The 24450-nt window shown below is 37.5% G+C and overlaps 3 protein-coding genes across 5 annotated transcripts; 1 reads left to right on the forward strand and 2 right to left on the reverse strand.

Moving 5' to 3' along the window:
* Positions 1 to 2822: 2822 nt before the first annotated feature.
* On the reverse strand, positions 2823 to 7435 carry LOC127436140 (long-chain-fatty-acid--CoA ligase ACSBG1-like). 3 transcript variants are annotated; one of them, XR_007896341.1, is made up of 3 exons: positions 7338 to 7435; positions 4737 to 4801; positions 2823 to 4463 (listed from the first exon to the last, which is right to left on the reverse strand). XR_007896341.1 is itself a non-coding variant. In XM_051690089.1 (3 exons), the coding sequence occupies exons 1-3, from the start codon at positions 7397 to 7399 to the stop codon at positions 4127 to 4129; spliced, it is 432 nt and encodes a 143-aa protein (XP_051546049.1). In that variant the 5' UTR covers positions 7400 to 7435; the 3' UTR covers positions 2823 to 4126. The 3 variants fall into 3 exon arrangements, 1 of the variants encoding a protein (XP_051546049.1); XM_051690089.1 differs by having other exon boundaries at positions 2823 to 4431; XR_007896342.1 differs by lacking the exons at positions 2823 to 4463; positions 4737 to 4801 and adding an exon at positions 6753 to 6998 and having other exon boundaries at positions 7338 to 7405.
* Positions 7436 to 13674: 6239 nt separating this feature from the next.
* LOC127436108 (dnaJ homolog subfamily A member 4-like) lies at positions 13675 to 20595 on the forward strand. Its single transcript, XM_051690043.1, has 8 exons — positions 13675 to 13810; positions 14165 to 14312; positions 14613 to 14790; positions 16296 to 16400; positions 18442 to 18669; positions 18751 to 18981; positions 19098 to 19198; positions 19287 to 20595. Exons 2-8 carry the CDS (start codon positions 14181 to 14183, stop codon positions 19500 to 19502), a joined length of 1191 nt encoding a protein of 396 aa, XP_051546003.1. The 5' UTR covers positions 13675 to 13810; positions 14165 to 14180; the 3' UTR covers positions 19503 to 20595.
* Positions 20596 to 20761: 166 nt separating this feature from the next.
* Positions 20762 to 22577, reverse strand: LOC127436109 (40S ribosomal protein S27-like). The gene is made up of 4 exons (XM_051690045.1): positions 22421 to 22577; positions 21663 to 21771; positions 21373 to 21483; positions 20762 to 21181 (listed from the first exon to the last, which is right to left on the reverse strand). Exons 1-4 carry the CDS (start codon positions 22424 to 22426, stop codon positions 21153 to 21155), a joined length of 255 nt encoding a protein of 84 aa, XP_051546005.1. The 5' UTR covers positions 22427 to 22577; the 3' UTR covers positions 20762 to 21152.
* Positions 22578 to 24450: the final 1873 nt, after the last annotated feature.

Below are 24450 nucleotides of genomic sequence, written 5' to 3' on the forward strand. Positions count from 1 at the left end.
ATATTGGCTCTTGAGTCACTTGCAACATAGCAGCAGGCATCTGGTGAGTTTGTGGCATTATACAGTTGTGCTCAAAATTTGCATACCCTTGGAGAATTGGTAATATATGTACCATTTTTAAAGAAAACATGAGTGAGCAGGCAAAACACATTTATTTTATTTCTTATGGGATTCATATTCAACTGTAGGTTATAACAGAATGTCACAATCATAAAACAAAACATGGCAACAAAGAAAAAAATGAAATGACCCCTGTTCAAAAGTCTGCATACCCTTAGTTCTTAATACTGTGTATTGCCCCCTTTAGCATCAATGACAGCATGCAGTCTTTTGTAATAGTTGTCTATGAGGCCCCAAATTCTTGCAGGTGGTATAGCTGCCCATTCGTCTTGGCAAAATGCCTCCAGGTCATGCAAAGTCTTTGGTCGTCTTGCATGAACCGCACGTTTGAGATCTCCCCAGAGTGGCTCGATGATATTAAGGTCAGGAGACTATGATGGCCACTCCAGAACCTTCACCTTTTTCTGCTGTAACCACTGGAGGGTCAACTTGGCCTTGTGCTTAGGGTCACTGTCGTGCTGGAAAGTCCAAGAGCGTCCCATGCGCAGCTTTCATGCAGAAGAATACAAATTGCCTGCCAGTATTTTCTGATAACATGCTGCATTCATCTTGCCATCAATTTTCACAAGATTCCCTGTGCCCTTAGAGCTCACACACCCCCAAAACATCAGTGAACCACCACCATGCTTCACAGTGGGGATGGTATTCTTTTCACTATAGGCCTTGTTGACCCCTCTCCAAACATAGCACTTATGGTTGTGACCATAAAGCTATATTTTGGTCTCGTCACTCCAAACTACAGTGTGCCAGAAGCTGTGAGGCGTGTCAAGGTGTTGTTGGGCATATTGTAACCGGTCTTTTTTGTGGCATTGGTGCAGTAAAGGCTTCTTTCTGGCAACTCGACCATGCAGCTCATTTTTGTTCAAGTATCGTCATATTGTGCTCCTTGAAACAACCACACTGTCTTTTTCCAGAGCAGCCTGTATTTCTCCTGAGGTTACTTGTGGGTTTTTCTTTGTATCCCAGACAATTCTTCTGGCAGTTGTGGCTGAAATCTTTCTTGGTCTACCTGACCTTGGCTTGGTATCAAGAGATTCCCGAATTTTCCACTTCTTAATAAGTGATTGAACAGTACTGACTGGCATTTTCAAGGCTATGGATATCTTTTTATAACCTTTTCCATCTTTGTTACGCAGGTCTTTTGACAGTTCTTTTCTGCTCCCCATGGCTCAGTATCTAGCCTGCTCAGTGCATCCACGTGGGAGCTACCAAACTCATTGACTATTTATACACAGACACTAATTGCAATTTAAAAAGCCACAGGTATGGGAAATTAACCTTTAATTGCCATTTAAACCTGTGTGTGTCACCTTGTGTGTCTGTAACAAGGTCAAACATTCAAGGGTATGTAAACTTTTGATCAGGGCCATTTGGGTGATTTCTGTTATCATTATGATTTAAAAAGGAGCCAAACAACTATGTGATGATAAATGGCTTCATATGATCACTATCCTTAAATAAAAGATCAATGCCAAAATTTCACAATTTCTGCCAGGGTATGCAAACTTTTGAGCACAACTGTACCTCTAGCACAAACACAAATATAGATGTGAGGACAGTGAATACTCTCTTCCTACTTTATTGAGGAAAACTGGGCTTTTTACACTTGAAATGGTTAAAACGGTAATTTTTAACCCTGGGTTATCATCTTGTTTCATGTTTAAAACTGGTCATACTTGACCCTGGGTTAAAGGAATACCCAAAAATGATAATTCTCTCATCATTTACTCACCATTATGCAGTCACAAACACGTATGACTTTCTTTCTTCTGCGAAACACAAATGAAAATATTTTGATGGAGATATAACCTGAATACATAACCATACAATGAAAGTCAATGGGGACCAACACTTCCAAGCTCCAAAAAGGACATAAGGGAAGCATAAAGGTAATACATATGACTCAAGTGGTTTAATCCATGTCTTATGAAGAAATATGATTGGTTTTCTGTGAGAACAGACCAAAATGTAACTAATTTTGTAACTTTTTTATTATGAATCCTGACTAGTGTTGGGTAAGTCACTCAACAAGAGTAATCTACTACAAATTACAAATTTCTTCTCTAAATTGTAATCAGATTAATTTACCGATTCATTTATGGGGAAGGTAATCACCTTACTAATTACTTTATTTTTAAGTTACTTTCCAAAAAAACTTCTCAGAATAATGTTGTTTTTCCGCTTAAATTCAAAATCATGTTCCTCCTTGATCATCGTTCTTGTCACTTCAGCTGCCACAGAAACACAAACAGACGTACATATAAACATAATAAATGTTTACATTTTATTATAAATACATATTTTATTTTAGAAATATGTAATGTAACACAAGTAATGTACTTAAAAGTAATTAACATTGAAAGTTAGTAAATTAATCTGATTACAAGAATTAAAATTCAATACTTTTAGTACAAAGAGTAATTCAATTACTTATTACTTTGTAATCAGATTACACCCAACACTGATCCTGACATTGTAGTCTCCTACACTGAAAAAATGAATTTTTGTTTCGCAAGTTTTTGCACACAGTTTTTTAAAATAAATCTTAATGGTATAAAATCTACTTAACCTTATGACATAATATTGATTAAAGTGAGTGAGTAAATTTAACTTAAACATTTTTGTAAATTCAGTAACTTTTACATACAAATATGATATACTGTACATGCTTAGAATTGAAATAAACATCTTATTAGAACATGCCACATTTTGAATTTTCTTACAAACATATGTTTAATCATGATAGATACATGATTCAGTGCTGCAGACGCAGACCTCAACACTTTGTGCACAAACCACAGTGACAGTGACAATCAACAGATAGTTTTTTTTATTTTTTTATCTTGAACAAGTAATTTTGAGGAGAAAATTAACTTAAGACTGCACAAAACAAGAAGTTACCAAACAACAAAATTAACAATAAAAATGGTATAAATAAACTTGCAAACAGTGAAACCATGCAAGCTTATTAATTATTCAATAAGTTAACTAAATTTACTCATTTATTGATCAGTGAAATGTACTCAAATTAGCAAATAAATATAAAATGGTTTCCTATATTTTCCAATGATCACACATTGTTAAAATAGCAAACAATCATAAATAATATTTACTCAGAGCATTTGAAGCTAGAGCATACATTTTTACGTTTGAATGTAAAATTCACTTAATATTTTCAAGTTCACGCTTAAACTAACTTATTCAATGTAGAAAGTTTTTAATCTTTTCGGCTATATTTACACCACAAAATAATTTTTTCAGTGTAGGCGTGATCATTATTGAAGCTTGATTACAATTCCTCGCACTTGATGCATGCACAGATCACTGTACAAGAGAATTGTGTATTTTTGAGTAAACTATTCCTATAAGCGAAGTGTGAAAAGCCTAGAAATGTGTTTCTCACGCTGCAAAGTTGGACCCAACAGCCGAGATAAACCACTCAGCTGAATTCCAGGATGGCTACACTGTGGAACCACTCCAAACCAAACTAAGAGAAGAGTGTGGATATAACATTGAAAAGACTTGCCATTATACACTATACACTTTATTAGGAACACTATAGTTCTTCTGCTGTTGTAGCCCATCTGCCTCAAGGTTTGACATGTTGTGCATTCTGAGATGCTATTCTGCTCACTACAACTGAGTGGTTATCTGAGTTACCATAGCCTTTCTTTCAGCTTGAACCAGTCAGGCCATTCTCTGTTGACCTCTCTCATCAACAAGGCATTTCCGTCTGCAGAACTGCTACTCACTGGATTTTTTTTGTTTTTGGCACCATCCTGAGTAAACTCTAGAGACTGTTGCGTGTGGAAATCCCAGGAGATCAGCAGCTAGTTTTTTTTATATATATATATATTTTTGAGAAATACTCAAACCAGCCCGTCTGACAATCATGCCATGGTCGAAATCACTGAGATCACATTTTCCCTCATTCTGATGGTTGATGTGAACATTTACTGCTGCCACATGATTGGCTGATTAGATAATTGCATGAATATGCAGGTGTTCAGATGTTCCTAATAAAGTGCTCAGTAAGTGTATATGAAGAAAAAAAACTGGTCACCCAGATCACCTTGAGAAAGCTTTTAGCAGCTATATAACAGAGCTGATAATATTCTGAAAATGAAACTTTTTCCCATTTGTTTCCTCTTTTGATTGCCAGAGCAGACAGATTCCCAAACTTCTGAATCGAGGCAATAAACATCTGATGGACAGTAATAGGCTGTTCTTGACAGAGTTCATCCATTCTCAGCTGAACAGATCCGCTGGCTTCTGTAGTCCATAGGCATTGGGCTGGAGCCAACTCTGCACCTACCAGAAACTCATCAACACTGTTTTCTGTGCTGCATTGAATAGGAGATATGCACAGTTTTATGCACATAATGTACAAAAAAGCTAAATTCTTAAACTAGAAAATTGATGACAATGACAACAGCCATACATGTCTATCATCCATCCATCCACCCATATATGCAAGGGCTATATAACCCTCAATGCTTTGTCATTTAAAGTTTGTCTTGACAGACTTTCATTTTCTAGTTTCCATCTGTCCTATATCCAAACTCTGAACATATTAAACACAAATGAATTAACATACTATAAGTTGCTCTACTTACATGGTCCATCTTCCACAGCCTGCTCTAAAGGGTCTGTCATGGGCCCCAGAGATGAGCAGTCAGAACTGAAACACAGAACGGGTACACTGGCCCATTAATGGACACCAAACTCCCCATGTTCTGACCCCTGTCTGTACCCATGAATCACATAGCACAACCGCTCAGCACCATTGTGAGCTTGGACAATGGCGGGTTTTGGTTAACAGGTACTAAAGCCCCTGTGGTTTTGTTGACTGACAGGAGTTAACAAAACATGTGAGAAGCTCTAGTTCCCATCATGGAAACTTTTCTTTTCTTTTCTTACTACTTCATGCAGAAACCACAAGTGATTGGGTACATCAGATTGCTTTAAAAATTGGCATCCAAACAAAATAACAGGCTTGATGCTCTGGTCAACAAAAGCGCGAGAACTGGCAGTTGAGTTGATTTAATTTCCGCTGCTCATTTTCATTTAGAGTGGGAAACACAAACACCAAAACAGTTTTTCCATTAGGAATCTGCCAAACTCCTTTTAAACAAGACATTTTACTTATTTTCAATTTAAGGCAAGAGTTCACAAATTGGTGCAAAGGTTTTTTTAGAGCCCCAATAGTTCAGTAGTCATTTATTCATTTCTGGGCAAACTTTATTATAATATAATGCTTCTGTACAGCGAAGGTGGATGGGGACCAAGGGCTGTCAAGCTCCAAAAAGGACATAAAAGCAAAAAAAAAAAAAAAAAAAAAAAAAGCCATCTAAATGCAGTTAATAGAGCTTATGCACCACATTCCAAGTCTTCTGTAGTCATGCAATTATGGGAAGTGTAGTCCAGGGGGAATAGCTGACAGGGCAAAACACAGGGCAGACAACAGTGAATTGTGACAGAGCAGATCAGGTGGATGGCCAGGAGACCAGGGAGACCAGAGCAGATCAGGCGGATAGGCTTGAGACCAGGGAGACCAGAGCAGATCAGGTGGAAAGCCAGGAGACCACCTCAGGGTAGGGATTGGATCAGGAGGCCTGGTTGGTGGCCACAGGGCTGGAACAGGGTCAGGAGGACTGGGTGGCAATCACAGGGTAGAGACTGGAGCCGTGGAAGACTCTAAGGGTTGAGCCGTGGTAGGCGGAGCCGTGGGAGGCTTGAGGGGCGAAGCCGTGGCAGGCGGAGATATGGGAGGCTCGAAGGGCGAAGCCGTGGAAGGCAGAGCCGTGGCAGGCTCGAGGGGCGAAGCCGTGGAAGGCAGAGCCATGGCAGGCTCGAGGGGCGAAGCCGTGGAAGGCAGAGCCGTGGCAGGCAGAGCCGTGGCAGGCTCGAGGGGCGAAGCCGTGGAAGGCAGAGCCGTGGCAGGCTCGAGGGGCGAAGCCGTGGAAGGCAGAGCCGTGGCAGGCTCGAGGCTAAGAATCCAGGATGTCTGGGAGGTAACCTCAGTGGTCGTGAACATGAGCTGAGTCTCGAGAGCTACTTCTGTGGTCGTGTACATGGGCAGAGACTTGGAAATGGAAGCCTTTCTCCTCCTCCTCCGGGAGGCCGAAGTTGGCAACGCTGGCTCTGGGTCAGACGAGACTGGTAACGCTGGCTCTGGGTCGGACGAGACTGGTAACGCTGGCTCGTTGGCCGTGGCAGGTGTGGCCGTTGGCTCGTTGGCCGTGGGCGTTGGCTCGTTGGCTGTGGCAGGTGTGGGCATTGATCATTTGTGAGGAAGGGTTCTTGTGGCCCAATGCACAGATATTAATGGCGGATCATTCGACTTGGAGACAGGGGCCGTGGGAGGCTTGGCTGTGACCTGGCGTGAAGCAGATTCAGAATTGACTGTGAAGTGACGTGGAGCAGACTTAGGCGTGGCTGTGACATGGCATGGAGCAGGCTGAGGCGTGGCTGTGACATGGCATGGAGCAGGCTGAGGCATGGCTGTAACATGGCATGAGCAGGCTGAGGCGTGGCTGTGACATGGCATGGAGCAGGCTGAGGCGTGGAAGACTCAGAAACCAGAACCGGGATTGAGAGAGGAGGATCCTCTGAAGCGAGTGTCTCTAAGATTAGCCTTACATATTCCTCCCATGTGTAGTCTCCGGTCTCCGGCAATTCCCTCCAACGGCATGTTGGGAGTCCGATTCTGAAAATAGATTTCAGGTTTTCATCATCAAATCCTGTGTGGATGGCATGGTGGAGATAATTCCGCCTGGCTCAGTTGCGTGAAGTATGCCGTTAGATCCATTTTTGGGGTCAGTTGTTCTGTAATGTGAGGAAGGAGGTCACGGGAGGCTGGATCTAGGTGTGGCAAACTTTAATAATAAATAAATAAACAAAGTACAAAATAACGGGGTAAACACAGGAACAAAGAAAACATCAACAATTGGAATTGGTCAATAAACAGGAGGTCAAAACACATATACATCTACAACAACTGACAACCAACAAGCAAACAACAGGGCATATATATATACACAAAGACTAATGACTAAATGAAAAACAGGTGAGAACAATAGGGAACAGTTGAAAGTGATCAGGGCAGGGGATTATGGGAAGTGTAGTCCAGGGGGAACACAGGGCAGACAACAGTGAATCGTGACACTCATAACATGGCAACATTAACAGTTCTTAATAAAAAATCATCTGCATACCTGTTTCCAAGCTGGTTATTGGTTGGATCAGTTTGCTGGTGTATTTGAGTGCTGGTGTTCATGCTGACTGCTGGACTGGTATGAGCAGCTCAAACATAATCTGGTTCTTGGCATAATGAGGACAAAATGAAGGAATTAATAGCTAAATGAGGCATCCCTGAACACGTCACAACTCTCCAAGTAAAAGAATTTACTACTTATTTGTGTGACTCTCAGAGTATGTTGAGCTTCTAGGAAATGTTCATTTTGAAGTTATTTTCCAAGTAAGTGAAAGTTGGCAAAAATTGTTTCAGTGGGAAATGTCTTTGGGTGACAACACATAGTGCATATCAATGAGTTTGGGGCCTTTTATATGCAAATGTGTTACAGTCCTTCAAATTGGTGCAAAAAGCTCCCTCAGCTAATGTCAGAATAGTTAGTTCTGTGATATCTACATTAGAAATAATTTACACACGGAGTACTGTGTGATGATGAAATAGTTTTTAAGGCTTTTTAGCAGCAAGGAGGACATTTTCCAAAGCAATTTTTCCATACACAGTTTCTCTCCCTGTTCCATAATAAAATTAACCTTGCATACAAATTTAGTACTGGTGAAGTGGTACGTTCTTCTAACACTGACACAATGCATTTTTAATACTTCACTGGACCTGGTCGCCACAATTGTGGCTTCTATGTTTTTCATCCATTGCAGAGTTGTTCATTCTTTAATTACAACATATGTATGCAGTACTGTGTTTAGAACACCAAACTTAATGTCAAAACAAATTATTTTTGTTCAGTTTGTTTTATTCACTTTTAACAATATGTATATTACGATCTTAATCTCGTGTGACCCCGCGTCCACATATGTGGGTGTTGTAGTTTGGCTTCGCTATACACGATGCATAAATTGAAATAAATTAAACCAATTGAATACTGTTTAGAAGACTCTAGACTGTCATTTAAGGGTTAAACTTCTGCCGCAACTAAATCACACATCATTACGTTGATTTCCATGAAGCGCTTCTATTCACACAGAGTCAACAAAAGTGCCTCTGGTAAGAAACTTTTGTAAGTTTTTTCATTGAAACCTGTTTGGGTGTAAAGAGTATCGTCTCTAGTTTCATTTGATATGCCGCTTTAAAAAATTCATTCATTTTTTGTGCGTCAGCCCGCTGATAAACAGTGTCCACATTTGCAGATTTTGAGACATTATCCCTCAAAAGTTGAAACAAAATTAATACATCTGTGGGTAATTTAGCTTCAGTACAGATCAGTACATAGATTCTAAATGTATTATGTATCATTTTATTTTAATATGGTTGGCAGTGATTGGATGATGCTGGCCATTACTTTGAATCAGAATTAATTATGATAATTTCTGATGTAATGTCTGTAACATCTCAAAAACATGAATAACCAACATTTGGTATTATTTTAAATTTCACAACTTAGTCCCGCTGTCCACGTACATATGTGGACATAATTTTTTAGGAAAACCATTTGCTCTAGATTTGTTTTTATTTTTTACTTGTTTATTAGGTGCTGCTAGTTACAAATCAAAAAGGGAAGTGGAAAATGCACACAGCAGTCACACTCGGGTCTCAGGAGGTTAAGTACCCCATATAATAGTCATTTTAACCTATAGTAAGAACATTTAATTCTATTTTGTTTTCTTCATTTTCATCATATCATCACTTCTTTTATAACTAATGCATACTATTTTTCCACTCTATATGTCTTTTCTATTTCTGTATGTTTAAGTGAAGCAGAAGTACTTTACTCTGTGATAACCACATAAAGACAGCTTAGTAATCTCCTTCAGTAATGATGTGAAGTATCAAAATGAAAACTCCTCTAAACAGGAACAAAGTCATCCATTATTAATGTGGCATTAAATATTTTAAGAGTTACCAAATAAATTGTCCAGGAGAACCCAGCATCTTTGTCCCTGTAAACCTAAATCTATCAGATCTGTCTAGCAACAAGTTTTGCATTGCCTTCCAGAACTCTTACAGGTTTTCAGTTTGACATCTCATGAGATGATTGGAGGTCTTCTGGGTATAAATTTGAGGGCGGAAGTCACACAACCCCCACACAAGCCTGAGACCTTGAAAGCAGCATATGAAGATAATACAGATCCTGAAGATAACTTACAAATCATAGGAAACAATCAGTAATACATTTCAGATTAGACATGGGTTTCGAACTATTGCAAAAAGCCATTGTATTGACTAACATCAGGATGTGATATCAAACAAGCTTGATATCCAACGATGGAGAAATAACTTGACGTGAAATGAGAGAAAGCTGTAATGGAAAGAAGACTAAATTGTGTTTAAAGTTTGTCTTGATTCTTTGTATAAAATCTCTGTGAGTTCAATAAATACTGTTGTGTTGTTGTTTGACGTTTCATTAATAATATAATATAGCCTGACTGTGTAAATGTTCACCTGTGCTTTAAAGTCTAGCACAAAAAGGAAGAAAAGACCTGTGGAAGATTCTATACTTCTGCTTGTCTATGAACGACGTCGATTAAGTACAGACATGTCGGCAGTGGCACTCAGCACCCTTCACATACAGACCTATGAACAGACAAAACTGTCAATCAGTTGTATCAACATGCAGGACCGTGAAATGAAACCACCAACGAAGGAGGAAATTGCCAAATGATCACCAAAAGGACCAAAGAGTGAAGATTACCAATGAAAATGAGAAATTAGAGAAAAATTATTATTCTTTGTAAGAATCACGCATAGTTCATAAATACAATAAATTACTGTTTTGTTGTTGTTGTTTGGAATTTTATTTATGGATTTTGCAGCAATAAGTTTGTTTATAGAATGGACAACCTTAGTGCAACATCCAGATCTGCTGGCTCTTTTCATTGAAAGGATCATCGAATGGCAAGCTTTTCTCCAATGCCTGAAGAAACCTCAGCTAACATGATGGGCTCAATTACTACGAATGGCCCTGTTACTGCGCAAAACTTTGTTATAAATATGACTTATGATCCACGGCAGGAACCCGACCGTCCCACAAATGACTGGAACATAGGGAGGATCTTTGAACAAGTGCTTCTACATGTTTGCCAATCACTGCTGGATCGCATGATACAAAAATTCTTCTAGGTACCAACAACAAATTCACAGAGTTATACGGATGACTTCTGACTGAAGAGCTTGAGACCTCAAGACAGCGCCACACCATCCTTTAAGTGAACAATTCAGTGGAGCCTTCAAACTATTGTTATCCTGGGCCTTGTGATTGTGTCTTCCCTATATTGGACTGATTTGTCCTGGACATAAACAGTTTCTTTGAGGTCCAGGAACAGTGTGACATTGCTGGGCTACTTTGAGCTGTTGTTGTCTGGGTCAGTGCTTCTGGATCTTCAAGACCAACAATGAGGAACCCACAGCACATTGTGTTGCATCCCCTGGATTTTCATGTCCTCTTCCTGAACTATTCCGATATTGTGAACTACTATATGTTCAACTTTCATATGTTAATTCCACTGTTTTGTGACTTTCAAACACTCATGATGATTGAGTCAACTAAAACTTTAATAAAACACTTAAAATATATATACAGTACAGTATATACTGGATATTTTTTAGTTTCATTTAAATTAACAAACAAAAAATAACTTTTCAGTCTAGATGTTGACTAAATCTTACTGTGATTCTTAACTCCTCTAAACTTTCTAACCAACACAAAAGGTTTAACATGAATGTTGCTCATCTAGAAAGGGCGAAAGCCTAGTGTCAGGGGATGGTTCTCATTTATATGTCAGCAGCACTAAATGAGACAAAAGTACTGATATAAAACAAAAACACTTGACTCAACCATCATGGCTGTAATTTGTAGGTTTTTGGGCCTTTAAATTGGCTTGAAATATCTACAGAAAATGGACCAACAATTTAAATCCTGATGTCTCTACGCAAGTATGTTTTTGTATATATTTCTTTCTGCATAGAGACCATGTTACAGACATTAACCCTGTCTTGTTCCAGTGAAGACAATAGAACTCTCAAGAATAAAGTATCTTCATTAGAGAGGAAGGAAATGATGACTATACAGAGCCAAGCAAACAAGTTCTATTTGAAATGTCAAAAGGGTAGGATATCAGCAATCACATGTTCTGTCACTTTATTATAAACTTTATTACATACTTATTCTTACAAGAACAAAGTGCTTGCATAAACAGCTAGTAAATACATGGAGTGCATTGGTAGATACAGTAAGTTTCTTGGGATTGAACCCTGCTGGAATATAAAACAATAGAATGTCTACATAGTTTACTGCAAAATAATTCAGATGAAAATTGGTGAAAAAAGCTTAAAGTCCGTATTTCATCATACCTTAAAAAATGTTCAAAACTGAGCTATCTTTTTATTGTCCGCAGTATATAGTAATCATTAGTCAGTTCATACCAAGCTTGGCACAGATGACACAGATATTGAGGTCATGTTGACCAACCAAGGCATAGAGACTTGCATGCTTCCAAGAAAAAATGACACATGATGAACAATACTTACATGCTTATTGCATTTTTTGTATTGTTGGTTAATAATAATAATAATACAAATAATGTATGAAAGTTGAACATGCCTTCACAATATAGCTGATCAGTTCTGTTCAGCTTAAAATGATATCAGCACAGTTGGGTTCTGAGCAGAAAACTGAGCCTATGAATAAAAATATGCAGAAACCGTTTAAAGATTTAGTGTCTTTGTGAGTAGAATAAGTTATAATAACGAGAGTGACCTTGAAGCCAGAAGCAGTGAAGTATCGTGGATTCTGAATGGGAATCAACCATACCATCATTAACTGACTCGGACTGAATGTCCTTAAAGGCTGATTCACATTGAAAACAAGCTGTATGAAAGCAACACGTATTTGTGGTTTCACAGCACTCTCAGCAGGTTCCTGTATAAGTTGGCTGTCACCAGTTTTGAAAAATGTAAAGTTCTCTTAGACATAATAGGTTAAATGTGTGCCTTTCAAGTCACAAAAACATATTTTTGTGCCTTCGCAGCACATATATTATATACTTGCTATACATAAATTGAAATATAGCATTTCAGTCATCTCTCACTGCATTATCCAATACTATGTGTGATCCTTTTCTACCTCAAGACCATCCATCTCTCAAAGCTGACTCACAAGCCTTTTACCTTGTTAAGGAACGCCCCCTGCTGAACCAAATCACAACCAACCCTCAGTACCCTACTGAAATAATTTTTTTTAGGGCAGATGGATTGCTGGAGTTATACAACAAAGGGTGGTCTCTCCACATTAATCCCTAAAACGCATACAAAATTTACTTTACTTCCAGTCAAGCTACTTCAGTTGAACACCAACTGAGGTGTCAGACAAGCTTGCCACAAATGTGTTACTCTTTTTACTGGACCTAAAGCAATGATCATTATGAAGATATTGAGGGCATCAACATTAAGGTTTATACTTCAGTCATAAGCTATTTAGCTAATTACACATATTCATTTTTAAATACCTTAAAGGACACAGACACCTATTTTTCTCTAGGCCCAAGCTACAAGACTTGGCTGCCCTCCTTATGTTCTCCGCTGTACATCTCCATTAAATGTTTGTGGACAGATTAAATGACTCCCTGGCAGAAAGGAGCAAATATTTTGAAAAAGAAAGAAATACATTTTGTGGCAGGTTTTTTTATTTTTATTTTATTTATTTATTTATTTATTTTTTGCACTGATAATCTTTATTTAGTGCTTGCTAATGCTATTGCCCATACTTAGGGTTTGGTATTTGAACAAACCCTTAATCCTAAGTATTACATTTCGCATAACTTAGTCCACACTATGCTGTGGACATGAATAGCGGGTGGCTTGTTGAGGAGAGGTGTGCTATTACTTTTCTAAGCAATCAGATTTACGATTTCAGCCTGGTGGAGAACAATATGGGCGGGAAAAAATCCCACAGACATACTTCGAACAAGGCACTCAAGACAAATGTAGACCTTAACAAATATAATGGGGGTGGGCTCTTTTCACTTGGGGCAGTTTGCAGTCTGCCCAGCCATAGCTGGGCACCATAATATCAAATAGACATAAGAAATCATGGAAAACATGGTTAGGCCAACACCAGCACACTCACATTTTATTCAAAAAATTTAAAAATCTCAATAGTATCCATGCCTTATACCTATTACAAATGTGGCAACACTCAACCGCTTAGATAAAGTGCAAACAAGTGTAAGATGTGTTTCAAATTCCATGAGAAGTGGCTCCACGCCTCTCATTATTTCATCCCATCAATATTCTCCATAGTAGGTCCCCCCAGTCAGTCCTCGAGCGTCGAAATTTCCTGCACTCGAGCTCGAGAACGTTCTGGAGCGCCGCAGCTTATATAAGACAGACAGCTCACAGTGCGCTCACATTCAGTCAGCAGAACAACAGGCAAGAGAGACTAACTCGAGATCACAGCGAACCGGCTTTTCCTCTCCTTTTAGTTGTGTGAGTATTATCACACTCCTGACACTTACTTAAACATTTATGATAGGTTACTTGAAATGTTATCTAGACCTAAAGCACACATATACGGAACGTTGTATGAAAAGATGTCTCTACGCCATCTAATAAATGCTCTGTGTCGTTATTGATTAGTGAGCGCCATCCATAACAAACCTACTCTAACATGTTTTAATTCAGTGTGTGATATATATATATATATATATATATATATATATATATATATATATATATATATATATATATATATATCACACACTGAATTAAAACATATATATATATGCATGTTGTAGAAATCGGCAGGACTGACTGTTGATATGTTGTTTCTGTGTACTGTAGTTGAGTCCCATCAAAGATGGTTCGAGAAACCGGTTACTACGATCTGCTCGGCGTTAGTCCCAAAGCCTCGCTGGACGAGCTCAAAAAGGCATATCGGAAACTGGCGTTGAAATATCATCCGGATAAGAACCCGAATGAAGGCGAGAAAGTAAGTGGAGGTTCTGCTGAGACTCGTGTATACATATTATGTTTCGCGTTGCCTGGTAAATGACAGCGACAGAAATGAGAGGAACTTTCTGGAAGTGTCTCGAGCGCTCCGCTGAGCTGAAGCGGATAACTGGAGGCATTCCTAGCCTTACTTTGAGATTTTGTTACATTTATTACATGCATGTGAGATGATAGTTCATGCATGAATTTTAGTTTTTATTTTCAATAAAGAATTTAAAGGAAGATGCTTTAAATGCTTGTTTTCTTTTTATGCATGCATTAAATCTTCTCTGTTTCCCAGTTCAAGCTCATATCTCAAGCCTATGAGGTCCTGTCTGATCCTAAAAAACGGGAATTGTATGACCAAGGTGGAGAACAAGCTATCAAGGAGGGAGGCATGGGAGGAGGGGGCTCATCGCCCATGGACATTTTCGACATGTTCTTTGGTGGTGGAGGCAGAATGCAGAGAGAAAGAAGAGGTGAGCCACATGTTAATAGCACCAGGTGGCATTTGGCCTACTGCCCGACAAAGGTCATGAGACCAAAACACTGCTGTCTTGATAAAAATAGCACACTTTTGCAGCTTAGGGGTCATCCAAAAGGAGAAAGTAGAGTTTAATATGTTACATAATCAGTAGAGTTATTATATGCATTGATCTTTTGTGGTATACACAATTTAACCCAAGAATGAGCTTCAAAGGGTAACATCTCAGTTATCTGGCTTTATTCAAATCAATATCATTATTTTATAACTGAATACACCTGACTACATTAGGTTTCAACACCTGGGTAGGGTTGCACCAGCTGTGTGTAAGTTCTCATTTAAGTTAGGACGTAAACTTCACACTAAGGGCTTAGTAACCACTAGTTAGTTTGTAACTAATTCAATGCTTAATTTGGTTGCACCATCTGTTCTTAAGGCAAGACTTAACTAGTAAGTCGTAAGCTCTCCGTAAAGTAATGCGAAGTCACATAATATGACGTTTACCTGTATTGATCCAATAAACAGCCTTCAAATTTGTGCACAGAAGTGTTAAAAGCTGTGAACTTCACTTTGATCTTGTTACGGTTGATGTTCAAACTTTGTTTACTCATGAAACTGTCAGCTGTATTAAATTATATCCCCATTAAAATACGATACGTAATAAAAGTAGATTTGATAAATAGTATATTTGCCCCTGTGTAAACAACAATATATAGGAACTGTATCTAAAATAAATAAGGGGTGATAAATAAATACTAATACAACAGGCTGGAAAAATAGACATTTATTCATTTTAATATCCTATATATATATTTTGAATATGTTGAAATTTGACACCGAGTGACGCATGTTGAAGAGCAGCTTAAAAGTAAAAATTATTCCTCTCTCGTAAATGTAAACGAGTGTAAATGTCAACATCGTACTGTATGTCGAAATGATTGATGCAAAACATGACCACATTGATGTCATTAAATATCATTCTGCTTTTTTATTCCAACCGTTACTTCTGGTCGGAGGCTGCCGTAAATATTTAGTTCATACGTAGGGTTACGTTCTACCTAAGTTTGGTGCAACGCTCAAATATTTAGTAGTGTGTAAATTGTGACTTAGTGCCCATTTACGCCACAACTAGGCTAAGTTGTAACTTACGTACAGCTGGTGCAGCCGGCCCCTGGTCAGTGGCAGTTATGGTCCGGGTCGGACAACACTCCACTCACACCCCCCCCACCCCCACCAACCGTCGGACGACATAACACTCCCACACACACACACACACAACCCCCCCACCCCCCCAGTACCGCCCCTGCACCAGGTAGCATTGTATTTAAAAAAAAAACAAAAACAAAACATAATAAATATGATGCAAATCTCATGACACTATGACTTTTCTTAAATTGAGCAAATTTATGGAATAATGATAATGTGTTTGCCAGATCCACACATTACACTGGTTCATATTTTGTTTGCTGGGATTTTATGTTTTTCCTTTCTCTTTTTCAGGTAAGAATGTGGTTCACCAGCTTGGAGTCACACTGGAAGAATTGTACAATGGCTCAACAAGGAAACTTGGTCTTCAGAAGAATGTCATTTGTGAGAAGTGTGACGGTAAGAGCAACTACTAGTCCATTATTGATAAGATTATGGGTTCAAAACAAGGTAAGCTCAATTAACAGCATTTGCGTCATAATGATGATTTCCACAAAAAGGAAAAATTACAGTAACAGTGAGGCACTTACAATGTAAGTGAACTGGGCAAGTCCATAAACGCTTAAATACACACAATTTATTACCAAGTATAGCCACAGGATGTAAACATTATACATTATACTTTTTCTCACGATATTGTTTCGTTACTTAGATCCATGTATCGTGATATATCGTGATATTTTCAGTGCAGTCTGAGATGCTTCTATGAGACACGAACGAGACTGAAACTGATCCTGCAGGATTCGCTGGACCTCTCTCACGCGTTTGGATCTAGGGCTGGGAAAAATATTGATTTTCTACTTAATCTTCATTACTTTCTGTTCTCTACAGTCAGTTATTTATCAAAAACAACAAAATAAACATTTAATTCTAATTATACATTGCATTGATGCTGTAAAGAAGCCAATCAACCAAACAAACACTACTGTCGTTCCTTCCACAGATCTTAAAGAGACGGTACCATTTTAACACTTGTTCTACATAAGTAATTACTTATCAAACATGTAATAATATCTCTGTATATATGTAATATAATATATGCAGTTTCAATACACCACATTTATTGATGTAATACATGGACTACATTTAAAAAAAGCTAAAATGTCACCAAAATGATGAAAAACTATTGATAAAATATTTGTAAAATTGATATGTCTGTAATTTAAGTTAGAAGGTCCCCTCTATAATGAATAACATAGCTGATCCTCTCTCCCTGAATCTTGTGTTTCACGGATGAAAAAGTAATACTGATTTTGAATGACACGGGTGAGTAAATGATGGAGGAAAGGTTAGTTTTTATTAAAGTTTATCAGTATCATTAATAATCAGGTGCAAATTATTGTCTACGTGCTGTTTCCGCTACCGAAACAGCACGTAGACGTGATACTTATTACTTTTTTCAGCGCTGGCTAAGATGCGACAATCACAGTCAGTTATTACTGGATGAGGATTGTAAAAAAAAACTTTTATAGAGACTGCTGAAGCTTATTTCCATTCATAGATATGAATCCTTGCAATTATAATTTTTTTTTAATTAAAAAATAACTATTCTAGAGTAAAATTGTCTCCAATGAGAGATAAAACTTTCTGGTAGTTAAATGCGGATGAATGGAGGATTCCGTTTTCTGAGAGTCTAAGCGCCCCCTGGAGTGAAGTGTAACTTTTCATTCAGTTTTCATTGTATTTTTAAATAAAACCTTTTTTGTCAAATGAAGATGAAAGAAATTTTTTTTTAATCTTTTAAAAGCATTTTTTTCAGTAAAAACAAAATGATTTTCGATATGATTATTTTTCTTGTTTCAAAGGGGGGCGTGACCCAAACAAATTGAGAACCACTGAACTACACACAAAGGACCAGCATGCTGCAACAAGCTTAAATGTTCCAAAAAGTTGCATTTCTCAGTTCATCCCTTTAAAAGCATCACAGCTAAAAAATTAATTTGTTGTTATCCTTAGTTTGTTGTTGGACAACTAGTGGAACATCCCGTCGCATTTGTTGGATGTGTACATACTGTATATATGACTTCTGCATGTTTTACATTTGTTGTCTTCAGTAACCCTTTTTTCGGTTAATACGAGTCTGGTAGATCGAATTCCTCTGTAATATTTTGGAATTTGTGTAGCCCAGTTTCATGTGGAATGAAAGTTCATGTTCAGTCCACTATACCTAGCCAATCACCACACAGACACTGACCGTAACCATAGCAACAGCTGCTCTAACCACCCAGGCACAAGCACAAGAGGTTTTCATATTTAGGCTTATTTAGTGAAAGTGTTTAATTGCAACATCCCTAGACAAGTCGAAATTATGCTAAATGGTAGTGAACATTATGCCACAAATGCTGTTGTTTAAGCTGAAATTATTTTGAATATTCCTGGGAATATGGGAAACTAGCATCATATTTTTGTCCATCTAAGATGTAACTGATCCATCTTGCAGGTTATGGAGGCAAAAAGGGCACACTTGAAAAATGCTCAACCTGCAAAGGAAGGGGGGTGCAGGTCCAGGTACAACAGATTGGACCTGGAATGATCCAGCAGATTCAGAGCATGTGTTCAGACTGCCAAGGACAGGGAGAGAAGTTCAGCTCCAAGGACCGCTGCAAGAACTGCAATGGACACAAAGTAGAACGCAAAAAGAAGATTCTCGAAGTCCACATTGACAAAGGTAGGTAGGCCTAGAAACTTCAGGTTCCACTGCTTCAAGGTTAGTGTTCCAGGAGTATACTAATTATTATCTTTGTCACAGGTATGAAGGATGGCCAGAAAATCACATTCCACGGAGAAGGAGATCAAGAGCCTGGACTAGAGCCTGGTGATGTCATAATCGTACTGGACCTGAAAGAGCACCCTGTCTTCCAAATGCAGGGTGACAACCTGATCATGAAGATGAAAATCAAGCTGGTAGAGGCACTCTGTGGGTTTAAGAAGACAGTCCTTACCCTAGATAACAGAACGCTTCTCATCCACTCATCTCCAGGTATTTTCAATGCGTTAGTTATTTATGTTGAATACTTTTATTTATTTATTTTGCATGCTTGATAACTGAATTAATGTTCAGTTTATAACATATTAAATGTTGCCTTTTTATTTTAGGTCAAGTAATCAAACCAAATGATTTGAAATGTATTCATAATGAGGGCATGCCTTTGCAGAGAGACCCTTATGAGAAAGGTCTTCTCATCATACAGTTTGAGGTAAAGTTTTGACAATACTTGTGTTTGATGCTTAAATAACCTTGTGTTGGGAATGTCACATCTCACAGAAGCATTTCTGTTCCCTCAGATTGAGTTCCCAGATAAATACTGGCTACCTGAGCACATGCTGCCTGACCTGGAGAAGCTACTCCCAATGAGAGATCACGTCATGGTGTCGGATGACATGGAAGAGGTTGACCTCTGTGAAATAGACTTTGAAAGCCAAAAGAGAAGCTACAGTAGTGAAGCCTATGAAGAAGATGAAGGCCCCAGGCACAGTGGGGTCCAATGCCAGACTCAGTGAATGTCACAAATAATGGGATCATTGGCGCAACAGCATTTTTCTAAAATGACACTGGAAGACAGGACATTTAATTTAATTATTGGCAAGCACTACTGTACGTACATTACAGCGAGGATTTCCCTCAAACCAAAGCCTTAAAAGATGGACCATTTTCTTGCCACATATATTCTGAAGCATCTTGCAAGGAAGAACCTAGGATATCCAGCAGCTACCACCATTAATGAGTATTAGCAGTACATTGGATTGATTCAAATATTTTAGATGACAATCTGAACTGATCTGAATTTAAAGGTGCAATATGTAATATATTTACTGTACTAAAGGATAAAATTATCATATGTTATCAGAGATTTAGGAAACATGCTAAGTTGAAATACTGGCTTCTCAGAAAACAACGCTACAGCCAGTATATATTCTACTTTTAAATATCCGTTCCAGAATTTCTGTTTGTGTTTTGGCCTGTGTGATCCCACCCACTTCCCCTTTCCCAATAGTATTTCGACACCCTGGGTTTGCAGATTTGAAACAAGTTAACGAGCAAACACAGCACGCTGCAGCCATGGAAGCCAGCAATACATCTAGATAACATTGACAGAATTATAAAAAAATCCACCAGCTGGTATATAATTCGCAAACAATAAAAACATTATAAACGCATACATTAGCTGATCAACTTACAGCGTAAGGCTCGTTGCTTGCCATTGTCAGTTTGCTCGTTCCTGTTGCGTGCCTCAACCTGGCAACCCGTGAGCTTTGAGTCTGGGGTGGAGGTGGCGGGGGAGACAACTCTCTCTCCAATATTTTGAATTTGTACTGCAGTACCCATTATAAATGTTTTATGCCAATGTTACATATTGCTCCTTTAATAGAAACTGTTATGTTCATTTTTGCATGTAAATTATTCAGTTTGTGAGAACACAATTCAGTAACTTTTAAACGTTTATGTAGATGTGCAACAGTGTGTCAAGAGTGGAAACTGCTTCTTTTTTATTTTTTTTGTCGGTTGCATGAAAAATCCCAGTTGAAAATGTATATTTGTACACTTTCTTAGAAGGTATTGGCTTAATTAACATTAAACATATGTTAAGTTTTATTCACCTAAAAATGTTTTCCACAAATATAACATCTCTTTAGATTTTCTTCCTGGTTATTGTTAGTATATATTATAAGAGCTGAATGCAATTGGCTAAACGCAGAAATGGTTAAATGTTGCATTTCTATGTTCAGAGGAGCTCTGGCTGCAACTATATAAATGCAAATCACCATTATGAGATTTATTTTAATTTGATATATTTCATTTCACATCAGAAACCCAATTAAAGATAGGATAACAATATCCTCAACAACACTGACATTCAAAAGCTTTATAACCATAAAATAGAGACATGTTACAAATTGCATATGTGGCTAACAGGGGCCAATTGCATTGAAATGCAAGTGCAAAGGTCAAAGTGACCATGTTCTTTGATGTAGTTGTGTAATGCAAAAGTTATTTTATTCAGAAAATTGAACTGATAACATGGTAGAAAGAACCTGCCATGTACCATTCATAATCACATTTAAAGTTCATTCATTGTAATCAATGAAAAGGTAAGGTATAAGTCAGCACAATTTCTTTGCATTCAAAGCATTATTCCTTGTCCATTCTTCTCAGTGTTGCTTTCTTCTGAAAGAGCAACCTATTCCAAATGGAAAAGAAAATATGTTACTTAGGCTTTTCAGGCTTTATCACTCATGAACTACAGCAGTATGAGACATTGTAGCAGATGTAATAATGCCCATTTGTAGTTACTTCTGATGCTATAACTACAAATCAATGACCTATGTGGTATTCCAGATAGACTAGATATTTAAAACCACAAATACACACCCTCAGTGAGCCTGGCTTTCCCTCCTGTGGGCTGGCACAACACTGTTGAACATCCAACACACAACACAACCGTCTGTGCATGACTAAACACAGTTGTGATCTTATAACAACCTAAACAGTGAAGAAAACACATATTTAGCATTATATTTTCTAATAAAAAAATTTAAAAAATCAGTTAACAAGCATTTTCATTCACATATTCATGCTATAACATAACATAAGTTATACAATCAATGCACAATGAAATATAACCCGTAATACACTATCCAAATATTCTGTAGATTTTATACCTGGACATTTCACATCCATGAAGTAAGAGTTGGGGCTTTGCACAAGTCTCTTCTTCTTATGCTGTCTTCTCTCGAATTCAAAGGAAGGGTTGAGCAGATCTCTGGCCAGCTGTTACAAACAAAACAAGAGCAAATATACATAAATACATGCATGCATACATCATCTCAACAACATGACTGTCATTTTTACTGTGAAAATGATTCAGATTTAATTAGATTTCCCACATTTTGGATCAAAAATTAGATTTCCCAATTTAGCTACGCAACAACACAATAAAAACCAAATGTCACTAAATGCCTCATGCGCAGTAACTTAATTATATACGGCAACAATTAAAAGCAATCGAAAATAATTCAAATAACTGACGCCATGATTTCTTAGACCAAAAAAGAAAAAATGGTGATCAAAAAGAATAGCCATTTTCTGATCACTTCCATCATTACCTGTTAAATCGATCAGGAAAACAAATAAAAATGCTTACTTGACCAAAAAATAAATAAAATACAATTTACACATCAATCTGGCTTTAATCTGTCACTTTGTCTGGCGCGATGCGACAGTTTTAATGTTACACGTGCGAGGTAAATCTTTAGGCCCTAACTGAACCATCGCCATGCGAAACCACAAACTTCACGTGTTTATTGCACGGCTAAAAATGAGCAATAACTGTAATATTATTAGGACAACAGGCGAAAGAGCATATACTAACAGCTGTCAAACGCTGGAATCGGTGTATAATTGAGAAAAATACACTTACAGGCATTGTCGGGAGCTAAAGATGTTCGCATTCGTGTTACTGCTGCTTTCCTCGACACTGAATCTCTGAGACTGCAGTGTTGCCAAGTGCAGCTTCATATGGGACATCTGAATACAAGACATGCCCAGGCATGCTCCGCCATAAAACACGCCTTAATACATTAGTCCGTAGCCAAACTTTCCAGGGATTTCCCGAACATTAATGCAATATAACATTGTTAAAGGGCAACAGTAAACGATCTTGCACTGACGAAATGATATCATTAGCCCTATATCTCAGAAAAGAGCATTATAATCATCTCTACTATAGAGTACTGGCAACCTTGATGGCAGCTCTAACTACTAGGGATTAGAGACGATTCTTGCTGTTTATCGTAGCCACTAAGTACACTTTAATTTAATTGTTTATTTGAATTCATCTACTGTTATTTTTTAATGTACTTTTATATATATATATATATATATATATATATATATATATATATATATATATATATATAAAAGTACATTAAAAAATAACAGTAGATAATTCAAATAAACAAAATATAATTATTATTATTATTTATTTTTTTAGTAAAGTATAAATACACATTTTTAGTCATCTCAACGCCTCATAGTGGTTTATTTAGCTGCATCGCTACTGCTCACAGATCCATATTCATTATCAGAAGGTTTATTTATTTATTTGGTTGTTTATTTATGTGCTTCATTTATGTGAATTTATTCACTTGTTTATTTAATATATTTGGCTGGCTTTTTTTTTTTTTTTTTACTGTATATCTCCTGTGATTTTCTTAATTCAAAATAAAAGCAATGGAAATTCTTATTTAATAGATAAGTAAAGTTAGTGTGAAAAACGTTCAAATGAACCCTTAAACGCATATCTCTGGTCTTTTTGGAGTTGTACCCTCACCGCTTTAGTATTCCTCGGTCTTTGGCTGAGTTCGCCATTACATACTACCATACTGCTCATACTATTTCTGTCATAGACACAGGCAGAAGTAGTAAGAGTAGTATGGGTAGTATGCCATTAGGGTTGCCACTTTTGAAGTTTTAAAATAAGGGACACTTAAATTATTTATGTATACATTTTGGATAGTTTATACACATTTTTTACATTTTTTTTAATTTATTTTAAATTTAATTTATTTGTTAATTTTTTTCCTTCACCTGTACTTCTCTTTATGATTGTATTCATACATTGTTTGCTCTTATTGAACATTTATATAGAAAAAACTCCACAGTTTTACCACCATTTGTGAACTTTTCAGACGGTCCCTTACCACACACTCCACAGTACGTTTTAGCACATTGTGTGGACTTTTCATTAATTAATAAAAGAAAAATGTATTTATCACACATATTCAGTGAAATTCTCTTTTTTTCACATATCCCAGCCAAGCTGGGGTCAGAGTGCAGGGTCAGCCATGTTACAACGCCCCTGGAGCAAATAGGGTCAAGGGCCTTGCTCAAAGGCCCAACAGTAGCATCTTGGCAGTGCTGGGGTTTGAACCCCCAACCTTCTGATCAGTAATTCAGAGCCTTTTTTTTTTTTTTTCTAAATCTTAAAAATGTGATACTGCCGTTTAAGCGGAAAAGGTGATTTGGAAAACAGTGTGGGCATTAATTAAGTTTCAATTAAATTTAATTGTATAGTGCGTTATACTGTTTTATAGTTGCTTTACAGAGAACATTGAACTTTTGTGTACAATATTTATAACGTATGTACAAATAAATATGTTTATTTGTATAGCATGTAGTTCTTTTTGTATGCTACGGTTTATTGTGTGGCTGCTAATACATCCTTATTTCCTACACAAGAACAATAAATTAAATCTATGAACAGGATCAGTTCTTCAGTCAACACTAAAACATGTAACGTAGGTTATAGCATTTAGATACGAAGATTAAGTATATAAATTGACAGCTACAAAGCTAGATTGAGCTTACTACACATTCAGCTCCCACAAAATATTTGTATTTTATCAGAAAAACGGCAGCATGACAGTCTCATCGCCTGAGTCCTGTAAT

Source organism: Myxocyprinus asiaticus, chromosome 46, assembly GCF_019703515.2.
Source record: "Myxocyprinus asiaticus isolate MX2 ecotype Aquarium Trade chromosome 46, UBuf_Myxa_2, whole genome shotgun sequence".
NCBI lineage: Eukaryota > Metazoa > Chordata > Actinopteri > Cypriniformes > Catostomidae > Myxocyprinus > Myxocyprinus asiaticus.

Bases quoted from the DNA above. Each gene is read 5' to 3' on its own strand.
- LOC127436140 (XM_051690089.1), bottom strand. From the start codon at position 7,399: ATGAACACCAGCACTCAAATACACCAGCAAACTGATCCAACCAATAAC. The intron at 4,802-7,337 runs GTATGCAGATGA...TCTGTGTTTCAG, and splicing joins AATAACCAGCTTGGAAACAG to TTCTGACTGCTCATCTCTGG. The intron at 4,432-4,736 runs GTAAGTAGAGCA...AGTTTCTGGTAG, and splicing joins GGCTGTGGAAGATGGACCAT to GTGCAGAGTTGGCTCCAGCC.
- LOC127436108 (XM_051690043.1), top strand. From the start codon at position 14,181: ATGGTTCGAGAAACCGGTTACTACGATCTGCTCGGCGTTAGTCCCAAA. The intron at 14,313-14,612 runs GTAAGTGGAGGT...TCTGTTTCCCAG, and splicing joins ACCCGAATGAAGGCGAGAAA to TTCAAGCTCATATCTCAAGC. The intron at 19,199-19,286 runs GTAAAGTTTTGA...CTGTTCCCTCAG, and splicing joins TTCTCATCATACAGTTTGAG to ATTGAGTTCCCAGATAAATA.
- LOC127436109 (XM_051690045.1), bottom strand. The intron at 21,484-21,662 runs GTATAAAATCTA...TTCACTGTTTAG, and splicing joins CATGGATGTGAAATGTCCAG to GTTGTTATAAGATCACAACT. The intron at 21,182-21,372 runs GTGTGTATTTGT...CATTTGGAATAG, and splicing joins GAAAGCCAGGCTCACTGAGG to GTTGCTCTTTCAGAAGAAAG.